General features: G+C 35.0%; 1 protein-coding gene across 2 annotated transcripts in view; it reads left to right on the top strand.

The window, feature by feature from the left end:
* Window positions 1-20,441: 20,441 nt before the first annotated feature.
* LOC110379573 (synaptogenesis protein syg-2) overlaps window positions 20,442-27,256 on the top strand; it is a 97,234-nt gene continuing 90,419 nt past the window's right edge. The window contains exons 1-2 of one of the 2 annotated variants that reach the window (XM_064039807.1): window positions 20,442-20,736; window positions 25,519-26,128. In XM_064039807.1, coding sequence (XP_063895877.1) covers window positions 26,008-26,128 — 121 coding nt within the window. In that variant the 5' untranslated portion in view covers window positions 20,442-20,736; window positions 25,519-26,007. Of the gene's footprint in view, window positions 20,852-25,518; window positions 26,129-27,256 lie in introns of both variants that reach the window. The other variant, XM_064039806.1, reaches the window with a different exon arrangement.

The following is a 27,256-nucleotide window of genomic DNA, read 5'->3' as shown; positions in this document are numbered from 1 at the left end:
GAATCATAATGTCAGTTAGGTTTCTTGTATCTTTTAACATGATTGATTAGGTACAAGAAAATATGTTTCACATTCCTTCACATAGATTTTCACGTGCGTAGTTCTGTAGGAACAGATAACACACTTATTTTTCCACTTGGTAGAGGTAGTTATAAAAGTCAAAGTCAAAAACGTTTATTGAAAGTAGGCTAGTTTTTAGCACTTTTTCAGGTCAAATTTACAAAAGGACAGCACCCCCAAAACCCTCTCATAGAACTTTACCCCCTATTACTCTAGAACCTTTTTAGTCACTATATACAAGCCTTAAATCCAGGGATACCTTTTGAATGGGACTTGGTTTGAAGAAATCCTGTAAAATATTGATCTCCACATTTAATCAGAGCAGAGTGAAATCGAAAGGAGCAAAGTTGGAAAATAGCAGTGAAAAAGTAACGTCAAAATCGCAAAATTCTTTCTAGATGAAATGGTGGCTTTACCTTCGTACATTTTCTAGGTAATATTTAATTGAATGCCTTAATGAAAACCCTTTCGAGGAAGGTTCTAGACTAAGTGTTGGCTGTTCTAAAACCTCTCCATTTTGTACGAGAGTTATTCATTTATCTGGTACCCTAGTAGCTTGGTTCCTTGAAAGTGGGTTTCGCCTTTAATATTAAAGGCAAAATTATGATTAAGCGAAGAAGAAAACAAAATACGCCTCATCAGGGGTATTTATAGCTGGTTAAATGTATTAATGTAACTACTATAGCTTTGAAGAGTTGGTTTGTTTATATGCTTTCTCCCCCAAACAAAAAAAAAGCACGTAATGCATGACAATGTTTCAATAACATATACCTAATGATGTATTACGTAAGACTAGTGATTATATTTAATAAATTAAAGAAAAATTTAAGGAATTCACACATTTAAGAAAAAATTTAGAAATGAACGTATTTCAAGTAAGTTATTTTACAAGATAGTACAGAGTAAAGATGGTAATTGTACATCAGTTTGCAGTTAGCTTGTTGGAGCAACGCGTTCGTTGTCCATAATTCATGTTGTTCGCTCATCGTTTTATACTTGCGTGGAACGGGAATTTTATATTCCGCTTTTTACCTGGGGTTAAGCTCGTAATCTTAAATGATTAGAATGTTCTTGCTTCGTACAAAATTATGAGTAAGACTTCCTTATCCAGTTGTGGTATGTACGCTTTTAGACTCACAGATTTTCCTTTCAGGTTTTTCGTGCTGTAAAGTTTGGTTCGTAAGGGCGTTGTCGCATATGCACGCATAACCTTACACCTAAGCAACTCACACGTGAAGGTTCAAGCGATGAAGGACGAACCGAGATCGCACGCGCGACTAAACCCGCTAGTCTGGAAGTACTCTAAAGAAGACGTTCGAATTTTGAATAGAATGACTCTTGAGGCGGATGGGTATTCATTTAGATGGCTAGGATAAGCTAGTAGTGCAATCTTCAAAGGAACTCCTTTCAATTATAACCAAATAAACATCTGCAGACTTAACCTTATAAATTAACAAAACGCTGCAACTTTATCCAAGTAATCATGTACCTACAATGCCTTTCTCTCGTTACAGAATTTATATAACTTAACGCACTTTACAAATGGGTCAGAGGTCCGTCAAGTACATCTCCAGTCTAATTGAACCCTTATTCAATGGTTAGTTCAAGTATAAGTGACGGTAAGTAACTTAGGTACTTAGATACGACGGTCAGTTACTGGACAAGAGTTTGTGAAGCAAACAGTTTCTGACTGATTGGCGTTCGACCTTTGTTTGTGGACTCCTTGCTTTGGGAGTTATCAATTTAAATTTTAGTCTCGGTTACAGTTAATCGATTGCGGTGGGATTGATGAAAGTTGTGTGGTGATTGAATAATTTTGGCTGCGTATTTACATACTGATGTAGTTCAGTAAAGCTAGCGAAATGTAGGTAGTAAATGTAGTGGGATTTAACACAATAAATAATTTCTGACAGCTTGTGCTTCTTTACGTTTCTAGGGAATGTCCTTTTGTTTGGTGTTTGCGTTATAATGAGACGGTAAATAGATGATGCGCTTTATGATATCAGATACTAACTTGTGTTATAATTCTCGTCGCTATCCTAGCGGCGCTCGTCTTTTGTTTCATGTCTTCACAGGCAGTTCCAATTTTAAAATGATCGCACGTCATCGTTCGTTGTATCAAGCTGTTGTCATGTCCCCTGTCGAGTTAATATCCAGCTTTTAGGGATCTAACCGTCAACAAGTTATTATTAATAAGACGCCAGTTCATTACAGCGGCGTGCTCCTGAGTCTTGCTGCCTCCTCCCACTATGATTTATGGAGCATTTAACTTTTATGGTAGCGCTAAGTGGCCGGCCGACTTTCATAAGAGAACCGGGGAAACTCATCTTGGCTAATGTAAGCTGAAAAGTTAAACAAATTGTCCTCCTCGCCTGTGACCTTATAACGTGTTTCGGTGCTTCAACGGGAGAACCGAATTTTTAAGAGAAATAACTTCGCGAGCGTCGTCGAAAGTCAATTTTATGTAACTTAGCTAGATACTGTCACTACATTTCATAAATATTTACTTAGCTTGAGATGAAAAGTTAGAACGATCGCGACGTCGCAAAGTACGATGTTTCGTTTACTTAGTTTCGAGTAACAAAAACGTGTAGTAATTAACAAGCGCGTTGTCGAGTGTTCGTATTAATTTGATCAGCATTGCAGTTGGAACGCTATTCGCAAGTCGGAGAGCACAAAAGTTGGTCCGTGGAGTCTAAAATATCATAAGCAAACGGAACCCCTTAGCGAATCACAAAGCTTTGAGCTTCGGCTTTGACTACACCAAGAGCTTGCTAAAGCCCGTTATGGTGCTTAGCATACTGACCGGTATTTGGTAAGCTGTATGTCCTATTAGCTGGCCACTTATGCTTTATACGTAAATCACGTGGTTCTTGGTAAATAAAACCTCTATTTAGAGTTCCAGGATTTTCTATGAATTTGTTTCGAGAATGGTTCTGTTTTGTAGCTGTTTCGTAGAAGGCTTGATCCCAATGTATGTCAGCAATATGTTCAATTTTCTATTTCATAATGGGCTAAAGCTTTAACAAAATGCTATCGTATGAAACGTGCTAACCTTTGGTTGAAAAGCCTTTGGTTATTATTTTGATTTAGAATTTTAGTATTATTTTTATACCAATAAGAAGCCGACCCCAACATGATTGGGAAAAAAGGCTCGGAGGATGAAATACTTGTACTACTTATTTATAATGAGCATAATTTACACGAGTGTGTGTTTATTGGTGATATGATTTTGCACGCAATTTTCCAAGCCTCGTAAAAATTTATTCAGCTTTTGGTGTGAAAAATATTGCTTTCACGACTGAAGCCATTGTTATAAAATTAGATAAAAATCTCCGATTTTAACGAAGGTCAGTCATTGATTCGATCGGGAACGTTCGGCAATGTTCGGCAGACCATAAAGTAAACGTTTATTTTTTACGTAATAACGCTCAAATTACAGTAGATTAATGAGAAAGTATAATTATATTTTATACAGCATAATTTAATATTATTTTTTCCTCGAGGAGTTTTTAAGTGATATTGTGGGACCGAAAGCGGGGAAGTGAAATTAATTGTAAAGTTAAGCACATCGTAACCTTTTAGCTTTTAAATATTTATAAGTTTCTTTTAAATGGATGAATAAAGTAGCATTAATATTGTATAATGTTGTAGCGGATAAAGCATCGGTTTTTCTTTTGCGAAGCGAAGTTTTTTATACTACGTCAGTTTTAGTGGATTGTGAAGTTGACTTTTTTAGCCTGCAAAAGCGTTACCAGCTAACATATTTAAATAGACTTTAGAACGTTAGCCAAAAGGTATTATTTTATTGACATGCAGTTTCTTTGGTATACATACATGGTTTTTTATACTTTTGAGTTGTTCGTCAAATCTCTTACAGCATCAAAGACCTCAGTAATAAAAACTCGCTAGTTTCTCTACATATGAATAGTTAGTACCTACACGATAGTTCAGTGAAAGTTGGCTTTAAGATCGCTCACGTGGAAAGCTCACGCGTCTAACATTCAAAAGTCAACACATCTCTTTGAAGCCAGCCTTTTGACGAAAGGCACATTTGCTTGCAAAGCGAGGTGTTATCTTAATCAGAGTGCCAAGTCAAGCCAGCTTGTCTGCTGCTGCCAAGTCACTCGAATGCGTGGCTATTGTGTGAATTCTTCCACTTGGCGTACATGGAGTGACGGAAGGTAATATTACTGTCGCTTCCATTAAACTTTGTTCTGTGTAGTTTTTTTTTGTATGATTTTTTATCAAAGAACTAGAGGGTTGTTTGTATGAAAATTGTGGCGGATTTTCTATGTTTTACTTGTATCCCTAATATTTTTGTAGTGCACAAAATCGCTCTCTTAGAGCTGTCCATTTGTAAACAAAAGATTTACCCCGTGTCTGTTTTAAAAAGTCTCTTTGAAACAAGAATGAAAAAAAAAACTTTTTTTTAAACCCTCCTTCACCGTTCCATATTTAAAAACTATTTCTCACCAAAAATAAACGAAACACGAATTAAAACAACATTAATTTAAAAATAGAACCGTGATTAATGACAAAGGCGCGGAACCACAGACAATACGGACGCTTGTGACAATCCAAACACTCTGAGAGACGCGAAATATCCGCGCGAAACAATCCACAGAGGTGCGAGTGGACAATGCATTCGCGACAGAAACATAGAGCAGGTAATAAATGGATTAATTACGAATACATTTTTTGTAGTTATAACTTTGTAGTCTTTGTTACATTTCTCTTATTTCATCATTTAGATCTACATAATATAATACAAATAATACCTATTTTTTTACTATCGGGAATTCAGCAAATTATTCACTATTTACAGTCATGTCGATCCTGGAGCTTCAAGTGTTCGAGGGCCGCGGTAGCTCTTTTGAAAAATCCTGCAGCACCAAAGAGCCAATTACGGAAGATTCAAAGTAAAAGTTTCCCAATAAATCATTTCATCTACAGAATACCACACAGAATGAATAAATAGCATTTTTTTCTTTCACAATTACCCACCAAATATTCATCCAAAAATATCTTCGTACTCCATTTTCTAAATAATCCGTGACAACAATGAATGCCGCGCCATTTCCGCCCCGTGTAACCTAGCACCCAGTTCACATGGCGACAAAAAGCTCCGAGTGAACACGTCATTAATTTGTCGGCCATTTCTAATTAGTACGATGACAGCTCACTGCAAGCGGTTGAGGGAGCCACTTGGACTTTTTATAGAGGTTTATTTGCTGTAACTTAAATTGTTGTAATTGTTGTTTGAATATAAATGTGGACGGTTGTGGTAACAAAAAGTGCGTTATGGTTTTGGTTCGATCTGTCATTTAGTAATGTGGAATATGGATGTGGGTTTTGTTGATCAGTGGTTTTGGGTATTCATGAGTAAGACTGTGAGATCCGGATCACCTCGTATTTGGATACATGGGTTAAACTGGAATCTGGCCTCAATAGACACCGTTACAATAGTATATATCAATTTAGGCATCAAGTTATGTTTACTCATAATGCAAACGGCAAACGATAGTATAAATAAAACGTTTGAGACTATTTTACATATTTTTGATTCGTTATCTTTATACCTATTCATTCAACAACAGAACTTCTACTGAAAAAGGAAGGCTTATGTTATTGTTTAAGAGCATTTATTTTATGTTAATTAAATGCATTATTGAGTAAAACGTTTAAATCCTCACGGACCAGTATGAACCCTGCCTAAACACCCTCGCACCGAAATTAAAAGTGAACTTTAGCGGGAACAAGAGAGTAGGTATGACTTAAAACAATGTCCCTGCTCGGCACATCGCATCTCATTTACGTAGCAACTGCGCCCAACTATATCACAGCATAAACATGTACAGTTGTGAAACTACCTACTCATCATCATCATCTCCCGAGCCTTTTTCCCAACTATGTTGGGGTCGGCTGCCAGTCTAACTGGATGCAGCTGAGTACCAGTGCTTTACAAGGAGCGATTGCCTATCTGACCTCCTCAACCCTTGGCTAGATTGGTGTCAGACTTGTGAATCTACCTACTAACGTTCGTAAAAATAACACTCACACACGTACATATGTGCATCGACGAGCTTTTACCGCTTTCAGTGTTAACACTAGTGAGTGTGGTGCATCGAGCATTTGCATGTGTGAGTGACATAGTTCCGAACGTTAGTACGTAGCTTCACAACTGTTTACAAGAGGATACATTAAAACTGTGACTATATGCACCCAAGTGTACGTTCCGTTTGTTTTCACTTGAGTTCTGAATAAATATTTGAGATGCAAGCCTGATTGTCACGACACTTCGGACAAGTTTGTAATTAAAGTACAGATATAATGAACTGGGTTCGTATTTGGTGTATTTGGTTCTAGTGTAACTGTCCTGGTTTGTGATTAATTCTAGGATTGGTGTTAAGCTCTCTGCTTGTTTAGTCAATTTGGTTGGTTGATCTTGTGTTTTACTTGGATATAGAATATCTATAAATAGAGTTCTATTTCTGTTGTCCAGAGAGTTAAATTTATTGTGAAAATAAAATTCTTAAAATATTGTGTAATTGAATGAGCGTGCGGCTTCGATATACAATTGAAGTATATAAGGAATAATTTTAACTTTAAGGAGCCAAAAATAAGTCTAATATTAGACACCTACCTTTATGACCAACGAAAATAAAATTAAGGTTAGATCACCGAATAGTAACAACAAATACACCAATTAAACTTTCCCAAACACGTCCAAGGCAAAACAAATTTAAAAAAAACACAGCCGCCACAAAAACGTCCACCTCCATCGATACGAAACTTTTTACTCGGGCTTTAAATCCTCCGAAGCAAAAGCACCTGGTTAAACAGTATTTATATAAAATATTTATCAGCAACGCCAGCTGAGATTACAAAGCGTTTTAATTTGTCCAAGTAATTTCTTTTATGTCATAAAATTTTGCAGTGAACCCGAGACACCCAACAAAAGAATGAATAATGAGCCTATGAAACAAAGTTGAACATTTTGGGAAAACTTCCCGTGCCACTATAGGCACTGTTATCTTGTGATTTGTGCTTTTGCTTTCCGTTCCGTTATTACTGTTTACTTGTGAATTGATAATTAGGGCTATTTTTTATTATATCTATAGGTGTAAATCTCTACAAAGCTTGGTACATTTAAATGACGTCACCGGACAATATGACTTAAGCTACGTAACTCTACGAACTGTTTCGTGGTTTGTGTTTATGAAAATTATATTCTGTAAAATTGATAAAAATGAGCATAAAAAATGGTTTGTTTTATGTGTTTAAAGTCAATGTTTATATCCTTTAAAGTTGTTGGTTTTCATTACATTCTGCAAATAAACACAAGGCTTAATTTGTTAACTCTTCTTAATGTCTGATGTAATGAATTATTGTCGCCAATACTTCGGTAACCAGACTTTATTTTCGATGCAAAAATATGGCTTCTTATAAGTAGGTCACAGAAAATATTCCCGACACGTTGAACGGTGACGATTCTCGGAATAGGCTTCTCACAAACGAATTTCTGCAAAATCTAAAATCCAAAGGCACGATTTAGCTAAACAAGGGCCAATTAAAGTTAAACAGATACCCATAGATATATTTGTTGCCCTTGAGCAACAAAGCCGTGACTAATGAAGGTAGATTAACAAGAAGGGACACTCCAGAAAGCCTTATTATACTTTCAGAAGACTCCAAACAAAGGAAGTTAGAGTGGACACTTAATTTATCAAATCTTATGCGTGGTTGTGTTGCGAAAAGTTTAACAGGATTTTTTTTATTAAATAATAAGCCATATTTAGTTATAAAGAAATATACCTTAATAATATATATGGAATTAGGTTAATTTTAAGTGGCAACTGTTCACAACACATGCCTATATTTAGAAACCGATGGTCACTCAAGATAGTCTCCAATAATTGCAAAGCTTAGGCCAGCAAATACGCAATCTTTTATTGTCAGTCAACGCAAATCCCATGGAAATCCAAATGAATGATAGAATCTTGCTAAATAATGTTTCATGGAAAACAGCCTTTTCAAAGAGCGACTATATAACTTTAATTTTTCAACGTCATAGCTCACTTGTAAAAGGATCTAAGGTTATGCTCTTATCATACAAAGAGCTTTCATCCTTTTATTTTTATTCCATAGAAACATTAATTATTAATTAAACCACCGCACAAAGCTACAGGTACACTTAAAAACAAACTCAACAAACTTTAATTTAGGTTTTTATTGCACAAGATTATAACACTGGTTAATTTATTCTCAAAATTTGTCTCATCGTGAAAAATTTGCCGTCACAATCGCTAACAAAAGAATGAGTAATGGCTTTTTAAAACAAAGTTACACTGAACGCTGAGAAACTTTAAAAGCTTTCATGGGTGTGAATTATTATCTTAGAAATTTCTTTTTGTGATTAGTCGAGTTAGAACATTCACTTGTTTCGCTATAACTTATTGCTAAGGAAGCGGAACGTATATCTTCTCTTTTGTTTTATATCAAATGGCCCTACAGAATTAATGCTATGAAAATCATTAACTAAGCCGTAAAACCACCGTTAGTATAATGCGGTATAGTAAGGTAATTTTTATAAATTATTTCATCACAAATCATCCTAAATTACAAACAAGATAATTTTCATGAAAATTAAGATACTATCAAAGGTTCCACCTTGAGCGTAGCTTTATCATTTCCTGAAGGTAGGTAAGTGAAAAGCGTTGGTTTCTAGAACAAAATTTTGTTTACCAATACATTTTCTGTAAATATCGGAGACGGGGACTCGAAAATAGCGAATCACTATTTACAGAAATGTGAACAAATTGTGGTTCTAAGTTTGGGGATAAGCTTGTGTCAATTACGCATTGAGAAGGGTCTCTTGGTTGCGACAAATTGAATGGCCTAAGACGCACTAGCCGCTCTACTGACTGGCATTTTTTACCACTAAGGGCCCGGATTATCTGCTCCTATGATAGTATATTTTCTAATATGTGAGACATGCCGAACTTATTCTCTGTAAAATCTTCTAGTCCCCTGATATCTAGCAATTTCTTTTAAATAACCTTCTTGATCGGGTCATACTCAAGTACTTCTTGAGTACAATTCTTGAAAACAAAAAAATCTTTAGTTATAAGCATCGGTTTATAAATAGGAATCGTCATATCGACTGATTAGTGAAAGATATAAGTTGCCGAACTGGCGATAAAATGATGAAAACTAGGAATACATTTTATAAGCAGGTGCGATAAGTGAATTGACGATTGTTTTTATTACTGAAAGAAGTATGTTTATTTTTTGTCAACTATCCCTTACACCATCTAAGTGTAAGAAATAACAAGCAGATAGTAAAAAATAAACACAGGTACTATCTCCAAAGCCCTATTCACAAATACAAAACCTTACCTGTTTATCTAAGTGCGGCAAAACTTTGTGCCCACGCAAAAAACATTTCTAACAAATTCAAGAAAAGACAGCAGAGCCGAGTATTTCCAACTTGCAAACATCTTTTTGTAGAAAAACGCCTTCGAAGTGAACACAGCCGGCTTAATAATGACATTTCCAGACTTGAATGAGTTTTTTTTGTTCTCACCAACATTGGTTTTATTGTAAATACTACAATTCTTGCGCTGTGGGGTAATTTTGCGTCGGTTATTGCGCAAAGAGTCTCATTTTCAGACTTATTAAGTACAGATTGACAGAGCTTCGGTTGAAAAAGGTTTCGTTCAAAAAGAATTACTTAATGTTGCATTCGTTGATAAAGGGATGTGAAGCTGTACATGTTGTTTTTGACATTTTATTTTGTTAAAAATAAAGTATAAAAGACAACTAGGGCTGTTTCAATCATTTGATTTTCTATTGGTCATTGGAATTTCAAGTACCTACTTGTCTTTAAAAAAAAACTTGACAATAAACTGGACAAATCGGGTTTAACCTAAGAGACAAGTTTAACCAACTGAGGGACAACACAAGGCAAAAAAACTGCAACTTACGAAGTTAGTTTTTAACCGCACAATGTGTTTAAAATCGCATCGCCGCCATGTTGGATGTTCCGCCGTAAATTAACCCGCAAACGCTGGCTGAAAGTTTATCTCGTTTCCGAGCCAGTTGCTCGCGACCTGCGGATAGCTTCGATTAGCTCCCAACTCACCTTTTGTACCACAACGCGTGTTTAAATACTCATAACTTTTTATCGAAAGGGTTAACTAGTTCGGAGTTCGGCAATAGTTCGGTAATAACGGAATTCGGCTTTCAGTTGAATTTGGAATTCGTTGTTTGGTTTGGTTCGGCGCGTAAGTTTGGTCGGTATATTTGGATTTGGATTTAAAGGTGCACCTGTTAGTAATTTATGTTCAAAAATGGCTAACTATAGCCTGCTTACATAAATCTAGGATATTCCAATATTAAAATTAGCTACATAAATAAACGAAACAACAAGCAAATGTGTCCTCATAATAAACAAACCACAGCTAAAATATTTATTCAAATTGTAACCAATATTTAAATTTGTCTCCTGACTTTGGAACCCGCTAACCCTTAGTTGGAAAACAATGTGCGCAGTCCCGAGTAGAACCGCCGACAAAATCACCTTGCTAAACAACAGAATGACTAATAACTGGATTAAATATCTTAAAACCTTTTTACTTAGTTTAATTCGGAATTTTTGGAGATTAACCTTATTACGTCGGCTTTGTTTTTAGGTGCAAGTGGTGAAATATCATCTCATAATTCAGGGTTTAGGAAGTTTGTGCTAAAGAGAGTTTTAAAGAGGAGCTAGTTGGAAAACAGTTTGCTCCGAATTGGGGAAAATAGACTAGAAACATTTGGCTAGTTGTTTTAGTTACCTATGGCGGTCATAACTCAGTATGCCGAAATATGTACCCATACGTCTTTTTAACCAACTTTCCAAAAAGGAGGAGGTTTTCAAGTCGATAATTTTTCAGAATTCAGATTTTAAAAAAATAATTTCCTATATCTACAAACTGTATCTTACTAACATTAAAAACTCTCTTTAACTTGACTATTTGGTGAAACGCCATAGGAAATAAATATGGATTGCATCGGAACGGGAAAGGCATCGCTAGTGCGAATGGTTCCTTTGTTTCCTTGATGAATATTTTATCGGTACGATAACAAAGAGGGATTGTGTAGGCGACAATATAAAAGTGCCTTTTGAACGATAGACGGCCGATGAACTTACTATTGTGTTATTGAACGACTTAGATACATGTTTGTTTGTTATTGTTGTCAATGATATTTTTGGTAGAATCTTTTTGTTTAATAATTTCGGATAATTCTAGTCTTAACCTAATTTAAATACATGATTGGCAGGGGTTTGGATTAAAAACCTGGTTCGGTAGCTCGAAATACTTAGGATGCAAGCCTTATCGGCTAAAACAAATATGTAACATTTTTATTTATTTTATTTTAAAAATTGTTATTATGATTCCGCATTTTTAACAGGAATTAACTGTCACAAAATTACTGCGGTTTTATCCTGTAAATGGATTCTCAACAGTGAAAGATTTTTTCAAATCGTTTCAATAGTTTTGAAGCCACAAAAAAAGAAAAAAATATCACCAGCGTAGATAGTCACCATAAACAATATATTCCAAAAGATACAACATTTTTTTTTTTCATATATAAATACACCTTTACAGAAGCCCAGTCTTATTCCCCGTCGGTGGGTCGAAACAGTTGGTGATTCTCATTTCTGAGAATAATGGGCTTATGATACTGAGCCCTGACAATATTGTTTTATACCTTATAATTGAATTATTTGATCACTCAGATACTATGGCTTTCAAATTGCTTTTTAAAAATCTTATTTGATTCCTTTATGGAGTGATTTTATCCGGCGTTCGGAATTTTAAATGAAGTAAATTGTTAATAGGGTCTATGGTGGTATTCATAAGTTTGAATATGATTATGTTTTATGCTAAACATGAATATGTCAAATTCTTCAGTTTATTTAACTAACCTCATGAGTTAAGATGAGGCTCTAGATAGTTTTTTCCAATCAAAGTCCTGACAAACGAACGAAAGTCGGTACAATCAATAATGATTTTCTAATATAATTAGTGAAATATTTTATAGTAACCTCTTAGCAACAGGAGGGTACTACCAGACATCTATTCATACAAGAAAAAATGTTTTATATCAATATTTATCTTCCCTGATGATTCTGCATATTACATTAAATGAATACAACCAAATACCTTTTCCAATCTTTTATTACAAAGGACTAAAAAGGTTCTCGACAAAATGTTAATATTCAATTACGAAGCAGGAAATACGTTGATATTTTTTCATTCATATTTTTACTATATAATAAGTAAAAAGGAACTCCTGTTCGTATTGTATCATATTTCTTTGGTAAGATACCGAGCTTCATAATCTATCAAGCACTGACATCGGCTGCGATAGCGAGGTATCTTTGTGTGGGTATGTATTGACACGGAAAATGCTGCTCCAAACATTGTTATGATGCTTAAAAAATGTGACGATAATATTGTAAATATAAAATAAAAATTTATGCTTTTCGACTGTTGGTCAAATTGGGCTAAGATTAATTTTGCTTTGTAGATCAACTTTTCTAATATGCTGGAGTATATTTAAATCGTTATTTTGCATTATACTAGAACAATATTTTTTGAAACATTAACAGAACATAGAGAAAAAAACATAGTTACTACGTCGTAGCATCTCTTACCGCTACGTCGTAGGGGAATCGTAGCCGGCAGTGCTATCTCAGTATTTAGTACCTATAGTAAGACCATTCTTATAACATATCTTACATGCATAATACCTTTCCTATCTTATCGAATAACAATATTGCCATAACCAACCTTGAATATAAAGAAACATTGCTATAATACTCTAATATATAACCGTCAATAACAGTTATAACCCCGTAAGGTATCAGTGATAATCCGGGCGTACAAGTCGGGAAGTATGTAAGCCAAATGAGCATTTTTCCGCTTAGCTGCCGCTGCGTCGCTTAAAGCGCTTTATATTCAGTTATTATCATTTTAGATTGAGTATTTATTGTTGCAACGAATGTATTGTATGGTCATATAATGTAAGCATACGGTATGTAAGCCGTGTTTTGTTTTGTTGGTTTTGATATATTTTTGTGAGTGAAATGTAAGATTTGTTGGCGATGTCGTGGTATCCTTTCAATATGATTGACTAGCTTTTTCTCGCGGCTTCGCCCGCGTGGTGTGTTGATAAAAAGTGTTATCCAGGATATCACCTATCGACATACCAAATTTCAAGTAAATAGGTCCAGCCGTTTTTTCGTGAAAGTATAATAAACATACATCCATACATTCTCACAAACTTTCACATTTATAATATTAGTAGGAAGTAGGATTAATAGGATATTGTTATCTATGAAGGTACTATCACACGTTTATACATGTGTAATCGTTATCTTGATATTACCTTTTGCGAGTTAAGTAGGTAGGTAGGTACTATAAAATACGAGCCGGTTACTACGCGAGGTTACTGCGGTCCACAGAACGTTCATCTTGACTTCTTGAATGAGCCCAATAAAACTTGCGCTCAAACCTTGTGCTCCACTCCACACCAAAAATAAATCTTTTATAAAACCTCACGACTTATAATATTGACCAACAATCTCTTTTACATTTAAAATTCTCTATCAAAAAAATTCAAGTTTTCACAACATATTTCTCAAACTAACTACCGAATTTTTCAAAGGTAATCCCAATTTCTAGACTATTTATAATCTCAATCTATTCTCCGAGAAATAATATATATCTTGGAGCTTCAGCCAGAATACACAATAAGTTCTTTTGTTGAAAATCAACACAATAACAGAAGTATCTTTTAGAAAAAGCTTCGCTAAGTACATTGCAGGTGTTGGGTTCTGACCTAGATTCGTCTTACTAAGTCTAGATAGTAATACAGACTATATATCTGACACTAGAAGCATGGCCTAGCTTTAACGTGTTTATTAAAACAAATAGCGGTGCAAATATTGTGACGTGCCATGGATTAGTTAACTTATGGAGTTATTAAATTCATAATTTGGTTGGTTGTATATCTTCATTGAAGATTTGATGTGATGTAAAAGGGTCAAGTGGAAGTGAAAAAAAGTGCATTATTGAACTGCTAATACTAGTAGATTTGAATAATTTATGCAAGTGACATGATTTTATTACCATGCAGTTGACGTTGATAATATCATTTTACATGGAAATGTCACTTCATATACCTGTTTCAATTGTCTATGTACTGCGAACTTGAACGTTCATTTGAACCAACTTGTACTTGCTGGGCTCGTACACCTACGTATTCGCATGTATACGTGTACGCCCGCATATGAACTCTCCATTTACTTACTCCTCTGTGTAGTGGGCCGACTTCACCCTCTTATCGGTGCCCTAAAACGTTTATGAGGAATTCGTGCCGAAGTTAATCTGGCTGCTTCCGTTATCGATAAACTAAAATTTCATGCCGCGATGTATTCGCCAGAAATTGAAGCGAAATGGTGTTTCTAATATAAATGTTATGTGCTTTTAAATTATGTATGTTGAAGTTTTTGAATGTTGTTTGAAGGGTGGTCTGCGTTTTTTAAACATTATGAAAAAAATATTGTGTTTTATGACAAAAAAACCGAAATAACGAAGTCTTACTGATTATCCGATTAATAAGTGACTGATTGTCGGATGTATGCATGATGTGCCCATATGATTGAATAGAATATCTTACCTTATGATTCTGACGTCGAGAAATATACAGGACATCCTTCCTCTCGGTACCGTTCGAAATGAAGTTGGAGGATCTATAAGATTGAAAATATCTTTCTAGATTTGAAACAGCAAAATTGTATGTATCCTACCTATTACCTACCAACACCGATTTGATAAAAAAACACTTAAATCAGATTACCGTTAAAATTAGGAATTTAAAGTTTAAAGTTAGTCCAAATAAGCACATATAGGTATAAAAAAATCTTTTCACAAAAAAAAAGTGTAACAAACGCAATTTTCAGTGATACATTTGTAAGCGGTGCGTATTTGAAAATAATTGCTCGGATCAACGGCCTAGGCGGCTTCTGTCAGCGATTGCTCTAAGTAGCGTGATAAAAATAAAATAGGTATTCGGGGAATGCTTAAGGCGGGAACCTATCATCATTAAGTAACCCGAATGCCGAACCTAACTGTACTAGCATTAACCGAAAGAATAATAGTGATAATGGCTTTCGTATTAGCTATCAGATAGTGTCGGAGCCTTTTAATCTTGAAGTCTTTTTTCGTATATTTTTCGATGTGGTACAATTTCTTGTGGGGAATAATAAGTAGGAACCATTTTGGTGGTATATCTTAAGTTTGTATTATACCGAATGAGTAAAGTGAGTTGAAATGGAAAGACTAGAAAAACAGGCGGCAATCAAGGCACCGCAAGTCTATAATCATATACATACGTTTAGGTTTATGTGAATGTGTGTTTTTAGCAATGGGTTATGATTTTATAGTTGGTCAATGCCAATGAGGGAATTGTATCCTTCAGTGAAACTGAACACCATTTTTTATATGTGAAAAATTTCTTTACAGGGTAATAAAAATATATAAAAAAACAATAACGAACCTGCACCTACAATCATATTACAACGGGATCAACAAAAAGTTAGAAAAAAAAGATTCACAAAACGATTGGTATATTATACTTATATATATGTGGATATGTAAAGGCAAAGAAAAAAACTCGATTGCGAACAACATAGGCAGTTCAACAAAGTTCGTATAAATCATGTATGCTCTGATAATTCCAATGATTTTTCAATATTTTGATGTATTGTTTCATATTTTTTGCTGACGTGATAGCTAGGTGTGTAGCGTATTGTACGAGTTGTGTGACCACGATACAAGAGATGTCAAACTCGAGATGAAATTATGTCAGCTAATCAGAGGTGGATGTTGTCAAGAGAAAACGACTTTTATCAGCGAGTGTATTTAATTCACTGATCATACAAAATTTACATAAAATAAAGTAATACATAGAATTATATCCTGCTTATCGATTAGAGGTAGTTTCTAATAATGGGTTTAGAAGCATTGGTAATATTTACAGCACAACAATTAGATGTCAAAGTCATTGTTGCTGAAATTCATAACTAATTCTAGATGGGCGGTAGCTTTCTTGGAAGTGAAATGAAATCTTGATTTGGCCTAATGGTAAGCAATACACCATGCATAAAAATGTTAGTAAAGCATTGGTGAACATTAAATATCGTAAAATATGAGTAAATACAGTTATGTTATATAACAAGTTTAAAATAAATACTGTTCAAAACGTAATTTACAAAATGTTATATGTACATAACGTATTTGTAAAACGATCATGATTAAAATCGGGCCTCAAAGAAATTAATTGAATTTTCACTCGTTTTAAAAAGTTTGTTTCAAAAATGTGCGTGAATTTATTGAGCGCTTTGCCGTCCCTGAAACACTGAAAAGCAAGCAATTGATTGTTTGATGCTGTGTTCATTGGTCTCCTGAGAGGCATTGATAATTTATATCGCGAAAAAGGACGCCAACATTTTTATGTAATCAAAAAAATATCACAACATTGAATTTAAAAATAATATTTGTTTTTGAGAGAACCTTTAGAGATACGTAGATAGAACATGACAGAGGGATTCCGATAACAAAGCGATACTTTTTCGCAAAATATTGAAGACTGTTAACAAGTCTATAAATAAAACGGGATATTCGATTCAAAACCATCGCCAAACACGGATTAGTAAGTCATTCGATAATGCTGACATTACTGATAATGTAATCATGGCATTAGGCACAGCGTATTCGCGCCATTACACTTATCGAGTTGGAGTATGAAATCGAATGAATATTATGTTTAATGCGTATCACGCCGCGGGGGAAGGGACGCGGGGTGAGGGGTGAGGGGTGCGAACCGATTTGCATATTAAACACGAATATTTGGAACCCCTTTTTATTTTCTTCAGGTGTTTTAGAAGGTGAAAATGGTTTGACAAATGACGAAATGGTGGATTCATTCGTCGTTCAAATGTTTTCAATTAACTTGGCTACCGGTGTATTTAAGTGCAGTTAATAGAAAACTCGTGCAACTAATGTGACACTTACTTTAGGATAAAACAATCATCATAAATATTGACAACGTCTATTGAAGTAAATGTACCTACACAGTTTAACCGATATTACTAAGCGGTCAGGTAATCAAGTATGTACGACATGTCTACGCAACTTTGGATTATTAAATATAATTGATTCAACATTGATCGTCATTAGTTCTAGTTAGCAGCTAATCATGGCCGCCAAACGTGCTCCGCGGAGAGTAGCAACCCTAATGAATATTATTCTGATTTTCCTAAATAACATGATTGTGTTTGAGCAAAACTAGGGCTGTCGCGTCGATATAACTAACAGATTAATGATAGATGAGGAGATTAATCAACAGTTAAACGTATTGCTCATTGAATCAGTCTACTGCTTCAACGAAAACCCAATTAACTATTCGCTAGCTCGTTATTTGTTTGGAATTGTTAATTTAATGAAGTTAGATTGAGTTTTGTAAGACCTTTCACGGTTCGTACAAAGAAAATATGCGTTTAGGGTTGACAAGGATCGGGGGTCGTTGAAACCGCGGATTTCAGAGCAATGTTTAGACCTCGCTTGCTTATGTAAGGATTTTACTTTCACCAAGTATATAACAGCATGCAGGGATTGGAGAAATATGGGATGTTAATGATACCTTTTACAAATGTAACTTAGTTTGAGTGCGACTCTTATGACCAATTTAAAATCTTAACCTTTCATAGCAAGTCATAATACGTATAACTTTCTATTAAAATTAGCTACAGTTTTCTACCACCCGTTTACACCAGAGACTTTAAAGAACCCAACAACACACTTCTGCCTAGCCAGTCAAAGACAAATCCTAAAATGTAAAAGTGGGTGGTAAAAACTTGAACAAAGCTTTAACCACATTTATAACCTAATTAGCAATACAGTTGAAAGTTTAAATTTAATTATTATTCCAAACAATGTAGCCGAATAAAGTGTACAACAATGATTATTGTTATTGTGTCACAACTTACTTAAAATACTTTAATCTTTGTCTCAGACTGAATTACTAAGCGGATGATTAAAATACAAAACTTCAGGAACCTTGTCAAAGTATATAGAACTGGCTATATTATGTACCTCGCTGTTTCACCCACGTTAAGAGTGAACTACTTCTAGCATATGTCCTGTCTCAGGTTTTAGACTATCTGTGCACCTATATTGAAATCGGTTCGAATGTAATGTACCTACGATTTCGGCAATGATATAATGATTTATTTAAAGTGAATAGGTACTTTACATGATCGTTCAATTTAAATAATACTTAGTCCATGTTTCTACAGTATTGAGTTACACTGAGCGACATAAATGGGCATAGCATGGCAGTGATTTAAATTGTCTTTGTTATATACATTTTTTGTAATTCTATGGAGATAGTATGTCAAAAATTCCGGTCAAACATTTTCAATAAACGAGCATGCAGGTAAGCAATTTGGATACAAATTCATTATTTGAGAACTTTTCGGAAACTGCTCAAAGCACCGAATTCATCATAATACAGTCGGCAAATTAATATGAAATTCCTAGAAAATTACTGAACATAAAATAGTACAACCCACTTCTTTAGGAAAGTATTCGTCATTGTATATTTCTCAATTTTCCAACTCATTTTATAAAGGTCCTCTTTGAAGCGTGAAATGTTCTTTCATTTTAAATTAGTTTAGGCGCTCCAAAAAACGGCTGGTGAGCTCCATAATCTTATAATACTTCGTAATCATCCCAATTCTCCCGTAACTTCTAACAAATAAATATCATAATTTTGAGACGACCGTGTTTTTAATGGATATTAAATTCATTGTTTTATTATTACTTCATTATGGAAGAATAAATGGGGACGAAGCAAAAGAAGTATAAAAAAACATTAAGATATGAGTGTATTTAAGTGTATTCTTACTAGAACTGGGATATTACTTTGCCAAGATACTTCAAAAAGCTGTACTTATAATCATTTAATTAGGTATGGAACTTCAAAAATATACTTTAGATGAAGGGTTAAGAATATCATATTTAGCGATTTTTTCATATCAAATGAAAGCAACAGCATAATGAGTTACGTAATTAGAGCCGCGATTAACCCATCGCTATCCGACAATTGCCATCGTTTTTGTCAAAGGCCACCATTGTTTGAGATACCGATTTAGATGTCGCTGGATTCGGGCATTCAGAACCACGTTAAGTCGATAAATCAAAGTTCGTCGTGACAACCCTGCCTATCGCTGCCCCCAGGGACTTTATACCTTAGATTTTTAAAAATATATAATAAGGTATGTTACAAGGATAAATTCACGAGTTTCCTTGCCTGGTTTCATAGCGATAATGTGAAATTTCAACGCAGGCGACCTTGTGAACATCTTAACACGAATATTGATGAGTTTGGCTCAGGATGCAGCTCGGTTTTAGAGATTATACACCAGATTATGTAAGGATATCATACACACAATTTGGGCACGAATAAACAGAGATATGTTTTTATAAACATGATATACAATTTGCCTCAAATAAAATGATGGAAATACATAGTCAATTTCAGAAAAAAAGTTAACGAAATGACGAAACATAAAAATGTTATTAGCTGCCGAAATAAATTGAAACGTTTACGTACGTTACGCTAAATTACGAATTTATTTCTCAAAGCGTTTTGACAAGGTTGTAACGAGTAGTTTCGTACGGTCAGTGCGCTAATTTGGATCCCAGTAATTAATATGTACCTACGTAGCGAGCAGTTGAATCCGGTACATGCAGCTTCGAAGGTAAAGGGTGAGGCGATGTGGTATAAAATATATTATGGTGTCTCAGGTGCTGAAATTAAGAGAGTTTTTTTTTATATGGCAATATCATAATGTTTAAGTATTTTTTGCCTATAAATACGCCGGAATGAAGGACTAATTTGTTTTTAAGTAAGTGCGTAAGCCGGACGTAGGCGCGGTTTGGTTTTTCATTTACGTCTTTCAATTTAATTTTCACAATCTGATTAGTAATTTCGTAGAAAATCACGACGTTATACGGACCTTTAATATGAAATATAAATTCCGACACTCAAGCGAAAATCCAAGAACCTGTAATTTGAATTTATGTCCCTCAAATAAACCACGGAAAGTTAACACAAATGTTCCGTCCGACATCGTGATTTGTCGCTCGGCTCCGACAAAAAAGCATTTGAAAACTCATCCATTCAATCAGAGTTTGATGTCGGGCGAGCTTACCTGGCGGAGGCAGGCGAGGCGCCCCGAGCCCTGACTCCGGCAAGGTGGGTGTCGCTGGCGGACGCCGCGCCGCGCCAGTCGAGCACGCGACGCGCGCCCTAGCACACGTGTCTCCATCGAGACACCCACGCATGACACCTCACGTAATCCTTATAACCAAACTTTAACGAACCCCTTACGCGCTCCATTAATTATAACTTAGTTACTTAATAAAAAAAAAACAATAAACGTGAATGTGACTGACTGAAGTGAAAAACCAAAAAATCTAGGATTGCGGTATTAAGATCCCACTAGGACTTTGGGACGAAACCTATTAGCACGATGTATAATGAACATGACAAGTAAGGGTCGTTGTTATCGCAACTTTGTGGGTCTCATTGGAAACTGTCACTAGTTTTGATTGCATCGTCAGAGAGTAAACAATGAATGTTGTTGACAGATATCAGCTGATCCGCGGTAGGTACCTCTGTTGTTCTATATTAAATATTTATGTAAAATGCTGAAACCTAGGTTACTCGAAAGCTCGACTTAAATGCTCAAATGTTTTGTATAAAAATATTGTCATTATTAACAAATGTTTATGATGAATTAATGAGTTATTCAACTAGCGTAATTGTTTTACGTTTGAACAAAATTGTTTTAGTTGGGATCATTAATTTGCACGTCGCTTGATGAATTTGATTATTTTTGCATAATTGTGATTAGTAGTCTGTTAGTGTTCTGCTCGTAATTCCATTATCGTGGTATTCGCGATGGTTCATAAGTAGGGACCGATTGGCCCCGGCTAGGGACTGCCAGTGTGTTGTGATCATTAATAAATAATGTGATGTGCCTTACAAACATTTGCATATCTGGGAACACGGATGTATTTGAGTAAGCTTGGGTTATCCCATGATTTCTGACCCTTGGCCTTTAATCTGAGCTGTGTGAATTATTTATGATGTATAGGATGATTTTATTTATATCCTGTCTTGGGTATTTGACTTTCTATTTGATCACGCTCAGGTGCCCGAATACTCTAAATGTTTGGATGAGAATTATATTCAGCATTTCTATTATCTCGTCCAGTTTTTCTTGTCTTATACCTATAATCTATGCTTGAGTGGCTTTCCCGCGGTTTTTCAATGCTCTATTTTGATTTTTTAGATTGCACTGAAATATTTTCTAGTGATTTGTCTTGACTGTTGTATATATCACACATTTATTATGTCTGTTTATTTTTATGAATTTTATTTTGTTCATAATTGTTATTGCCATAATGTTAAGTTTGTAATGTTTCTTTAGAGGTAGGTAGATTATGACTTATTTGGACTTATAACCGTAGAACTGACTATAATTTAAGTATATAGAAAAGAAAATTATATAAAGTAGTGGCTTATCGGCTGAGCCGATAGTCTTCTTTAACCAAGAAGTTCACAATAACAGAGAAAGGAATAGTTCGTGCAATTGCTAATGGCGCACAAAGACGCTTTTGAAGCAAAACTCTGGCTTCAAGCCAAAATTTCTGAAATCCGAAAGAATATACCTTCAGATCTCTTTGTAAAAGAAAATAATTAGAAAATTATCTACATTATGTTGAAGAAAGGCTGCTTTTATATTATTCTTATAATGCAAGCTCAGTTAATATATAGGTATATTTATGTACATACGCGTAAATGTAAGCCGACCCCAACATAGTTGGGAAAAAGACTCGGAGGATGATGATGTACATACGCGTAAATATTTTTGAAGATGCAAAGTTAATATTATGCATGGCTCCTTTTAATTGTTTTTTAATTATTTGGTTTGTTTTTCTTTTTGCCATGTGCGTAATTAATTGTATTATAAAACATACTGGCACATAAGAAAATGTTAAATTAATTAATTGTCGCGACGTGTGTTAAAACCTTTTTGAGAAGCAAAAATGAGGTTCTCATACACACTAAATACTTCTTTAATATCTGTAAGAGCTCTTGCTTATGAGATATTTGTGTCTAGTTCTGACAATGTTCTGACAAGTATTAATGATGATAATGACTGATGATTCTGATAAACTTCTAACTTTTTACAAATGCGTTTATTAACTTTCAAGATAGTAGATAACATACTTCATATAGTATATTTATAAAGCCAATATTAAGTTATTATTATGGAGTGGAAAAGAAAGTTCTTCATAAATTATGACAGAAATATGAAAGTTAGAAAAACTAAATTGGTGTAGCGGTAAAGTTGACGTGTTAAGAATTATTGATAGCAAGCACCTAGGTGTCTCGCTACTTAAATATCAATAAATAGTTAATACTTTAAGTTCATATTTTTATTGTCTACTAGCTGTTTTCCCGCGTTTTCACCGCGTCTTGTAGGCACTGCCTGTATCCGTTAAAAATATAGCCTATGTTACTTGGTAATAGTGCAGCTACTCAATTGCAATAGAATTTTTCAAATCGGTTCAGTAGTTTCAGAGCTTTTACGATACAAAAGAAAATGTTTTCATCATCCTCCGAGCCTTTTTCCCAAACTATGTTGGGGTCGGCTTCCAGTCTAACCGGATTCAGCTGAGTACCAGTGCTTTACAAGAAGCGACTGCCTATCTGACCTCCTCAACCCAGTTACCCGGGCAACCCGATACCCCTTGGTTAGACTGGTGTCAGACTTACTGGCTTCTGACTACCCGTAACGACTGCCAAGGATGTTCAATGACAGCCGGGACCTACAGTTTAACGTGCCATCCGAAACACAGTCATTGGTGTCTAAGATATACTTTTATAACACTTTTACTGTAAAAGAGGTGGTGTGTGACTTGCTTTTACAGGTGTTTTCTTATAAAGGAGTAGATTGTTAATAATCGAAATGCATACTATTTCAGCTCTAAGAGTACCTACCTACGTAAGCGTTTAAACATAAATAACGTTTTTGAAAAAAAAAATCATTTCACAAAAAAATCATAAAGTAATATTAAGGCATATTAATGAGCATTACAGGACTAAAAATAACAGAGTATGTATGTAGTATGCAGAGTAAACAGTGGGCCGACAGCTGGCACCATAAAGGAAAAAAATATGTTTTCAATAAAATCAATCAAAGTCGGTCTGCTACCGGCTAGATACCTGATCTTTATAATGTGCGTACGCGATTCATCTTCACACTGATTTATGAGCCTAAACAACATCGTTTGTAGTGTACGAACTAAGATGAACAACACCAAAAGCAAAAGCTAACACAAAAAATCTAGAACTTATTACGTTTAATAAACTTGTCGGCAACTAATTCAGAGAGATGTAGAAAAACTACAGATTAACTCACTGCACAAAAACTTCAGTTAAAAAGTCAACTAACTCCAGCTTCTAGTTATTAAAAACTTGTTCTAGTCTAGCGTATGTCAAGCTAACTATAATATTTATTACATTATCATAATAAATTAACTTCTGAGAAATATTTTCTTTGAGCTAAAAGGTAATATAAATTCTTCCTCATACTCTGAGAAGTGTTTAGTTTAAACACCTACACTAGTACATTTATTAGTATTTTATAACATTAAAACAGCTTTTTCAAATAGTAGGAAAATATTTTTTTTCTATGTTTACATATACCAAAGAAATTAGTTTGACTTGGATTTTGGGTATAACCTACAATATGAAGTGTTTTGAAGTGTTCATGATATTTCTTGAAAGAAAATTATGTTACACTAAAATACCTATTTACCTTTTAATTTTCCATGTAATGCTCGAGATAGCTTAGTGTGCCAAGTAAACGTTCGTACGTTGAAAACATGTGAACAAGGCTATTAGGCAATTCCTTTCGCAAAGATCAAACAATTTCCTTTTAAGAGAGCTACGTACGAAATCAAAGCTCAGAGAAATATAAGGAATGTTGCCGGGGAAAGCCAATAAAATATGGTTATGAGTACATTTTTTATAAACAGTGTATCAGAATATAGGTCAAAACATAGCGTGGTTTTTCTCGAATGGCTAACAGGAAACTTTCAGACTATTATGTCGCTGAAACTTAGATACCTCGATAAGGGAAGCGAGCTAGATCCATAATAAAGTTTATTATAAAAAGTACGGCTTGTGAAGCTACTATGCTATGGAAAGTTATTGTTGCAGTTTAGTTCGATAAGTTAGTTTATGAGCTTATACACATATCTACCATCATTATTAGTTTAATGCTTCTAAAAAGTTTTTAAATGAGATGGAATTGAATATTATAATAGATAAGTTATAATCTGCTATAGAATGTGAGATACCAGTTTCTGGGAGTTGGATTACTCGTAATAATCTGGGAATTAGAACACGAGTAAATGTCATGTAAAGCTTTGTATAATGATAAAAAAGAAGTAAAAATTTGAAGAAAGAATTTAATTAGAAGCAAAACGAAGCCATTTGCAAAATGCGGTTACTTTCATGAGTTGACTCACGTGGCAGAGAAATAAGACGTAAAATTTATTTTACCGTGGATACATTACCATAAAAATAACATTTGATACTAACCACACATTTTATTGGTGCTTGCTACTGGCTAGACTAGTACTTATACTCGTACGTTCCCAAGTTATGCTCGTGATATTTAAGTTGCCGTTTCTCTATAATATGAAGTAGATAATAGTAAGTTTCTAGGCGGCAAGTTCGTCCTAACGTCTAGGAAATAGGGGCACGTTGTTTCCTAAACTATATTAGCGCTTCGGCACTCGCTACGGGTCGTTTAGCCGCCTTTGATGACGGATTTCGCTCCTTGAAAGCTTTTGTTAAATTTTTCTCGGAGAAATCTCTTTTAAAATAAACAGAGAAATGTCTCTGGTAGCACGGCGAATGCAGCGGGGAATTTTTGTCGAATATTTTTTTGTTACATTTTTACGAGAAATGTGTTATGAAGTTAATTATTTTTCGATAGCTTTTAAATATTCGTTCATGTATGTGTATATTTCTATATTCGATCCCGAAAGAACGCAGGACTGTAGCATGCTGATAAAAATTTCCAACTTTTGCAGCTTTATCGAGATATTAAATTGTGAATATTTCCTTCCTCTTAAATTAAAGCGTGCCAGCCTGTCACACTGATTATAAATTCCCTTCCAATTTGCAAAACGACTTGTCTAAATATAGTTGTGTTTCGACGTAAATGAGGAACTATGTACTTTGTTGCAGGTGGTCTTCCTGTCCTCGAGCGCGCACTGCCGCTAAAAGAGTCCTGAATAATTCATCGGGATATTTAACCGCGTCCCGAAAGCCGGCCGTGCGTGCCGACACACTACACACGACTCCACTTATAATGTCGAAAAGATTACTCGGATCGCTCATACACAACCCCAACATGTTGTAACAAATCGGAGCAATGGAAACCAATTCAAAGACGACCGATTTGGAGAACGACCTCATCCAAAAATAGAGTGAATTTTTAATTAGGAAAATGTATGCAGTATTCGTGGAACGACTCTAGTGATTCTATAGGTTTGATCGATTGTAAACTTGACAATAGACAGTTCCTGGGGGTAATGGAATGGCGTAGCTAATGTATAGTGTAGTATTAAATTAATTAACGCTGTGGAGCTTAAGTAATAGTTGATTGTTGGGTAATGAAACATTACTGTTAAAATGTTGCCAAAGTAAGGTTAGGGGTAGAAGTAGGGGTGTTTTATGATGTGGGGGCGAAGTGTGTGCTCGATGGAGTCGGTGCTGGTGTACGCGGTGCTGGCGGGGATGTCTGCGGTGCTGGTGCGGGGGACGGGGGAGTGGAGCGAGGACGCGGAGGACTTGGGTAAGTCCTCCACTAAATTTCACTGTTTTTTTATTCTATCTGGAATAAATTGACGGATGCAAATGGAAGAGGATAAGTTTTTCGATTTGCATATTCATGCCCTTGTTCGCTTTATGGTGCATATAAGTTATCGCTTTATGGGGAAAATGAAGGTTTACGGTCGACCTGTAAACGCACATTATATGTGACTAACTGTGGCTTGGTGAAGTTAGTACAGTCTTTAAGAACGACTTGAAATAATATAAATTATGTAAAATAAACGTAGAAATTAATTTGCAATTTGCGCAATATTCATGGCAGAACACGGCCAAACAGCTCTAAAACGAAAAACGCAATGCAACAAATTACCGTGGCTAACCAGACACTAGAGCGCTATTGGAATTGTCTGATTGTTCAAATACTTGTCTGGAATTGGAAAAGCACAAATTCCACCGAACAGAAAACCGCAGGAAAGCTGAACAAATTTACATTTTTATTTCGGAAGCTGCTATCGTTTCGAACAACAAAACTTTGCATTTTCTCGTTTTAAAACAGAGCAATCTTTGATCGGCTCGCTTCCTTCTATCTCCATACCTGGGACTCTCCGGGGAGCTGGCCAAACGCCAAACAATTTCTTTGTCTTTGTCAAGACCTCTTCAAGTATTATCGATGCAGATATTTCTATTATTGGAGGACGGATGCAGTTTTTTTGTCTGTTTTTGCTGTTTGTTTTAAATGATTGCGACATTGTGCTGTGGGAGTTGGGATTTCATTAATTTGATTGGTTTCCTTAACAAAAAACTTAACATAACATCATAAGAATAAATCTAAAGGCAGTAGTTGGAGGTGTGATACATAGCGACACTTATTTTGACAGTTATGTTGGAAGTCTCATTTAAATTTTAATAAAGGCTTGCTCTCGTAAGCTTTATGCACCGCGGGGCAAAAATATAGTATATTCTGATGGAAAACCCAATATCACTACACCCAGCTCGAGGATTTCAGCTAAAATTATATCCCTCGTACTTTAGCAACTTTGACAACATGAGTTATTAATCGATGCAAATGTAGTATACATACATATACATATTTACTATTTTTAAGTAAACTTTTTTGGGTCAATTTTGACTTTCTGGTGGTCAATTAATT

Source organism: Helicoverpa armigera, chromosome 20 (assembly GCF_030705265.1).
Source record: "Helicoverpa armigera isolate CAAS_96S chromosome 20, ASM3070526v1, whole genome shotgun sequence".
Taxonomy (NCBI): domain Eukaryota; kingdom Metazoa; phylum Arthropoda; class Insecta; order Lepidoptera; family Noctuidae; genus Helicoverpa; species Helicoverpa armigera.
This window is presented reverse-complemented; position numbering and strand designations above follow the sequence as displayed.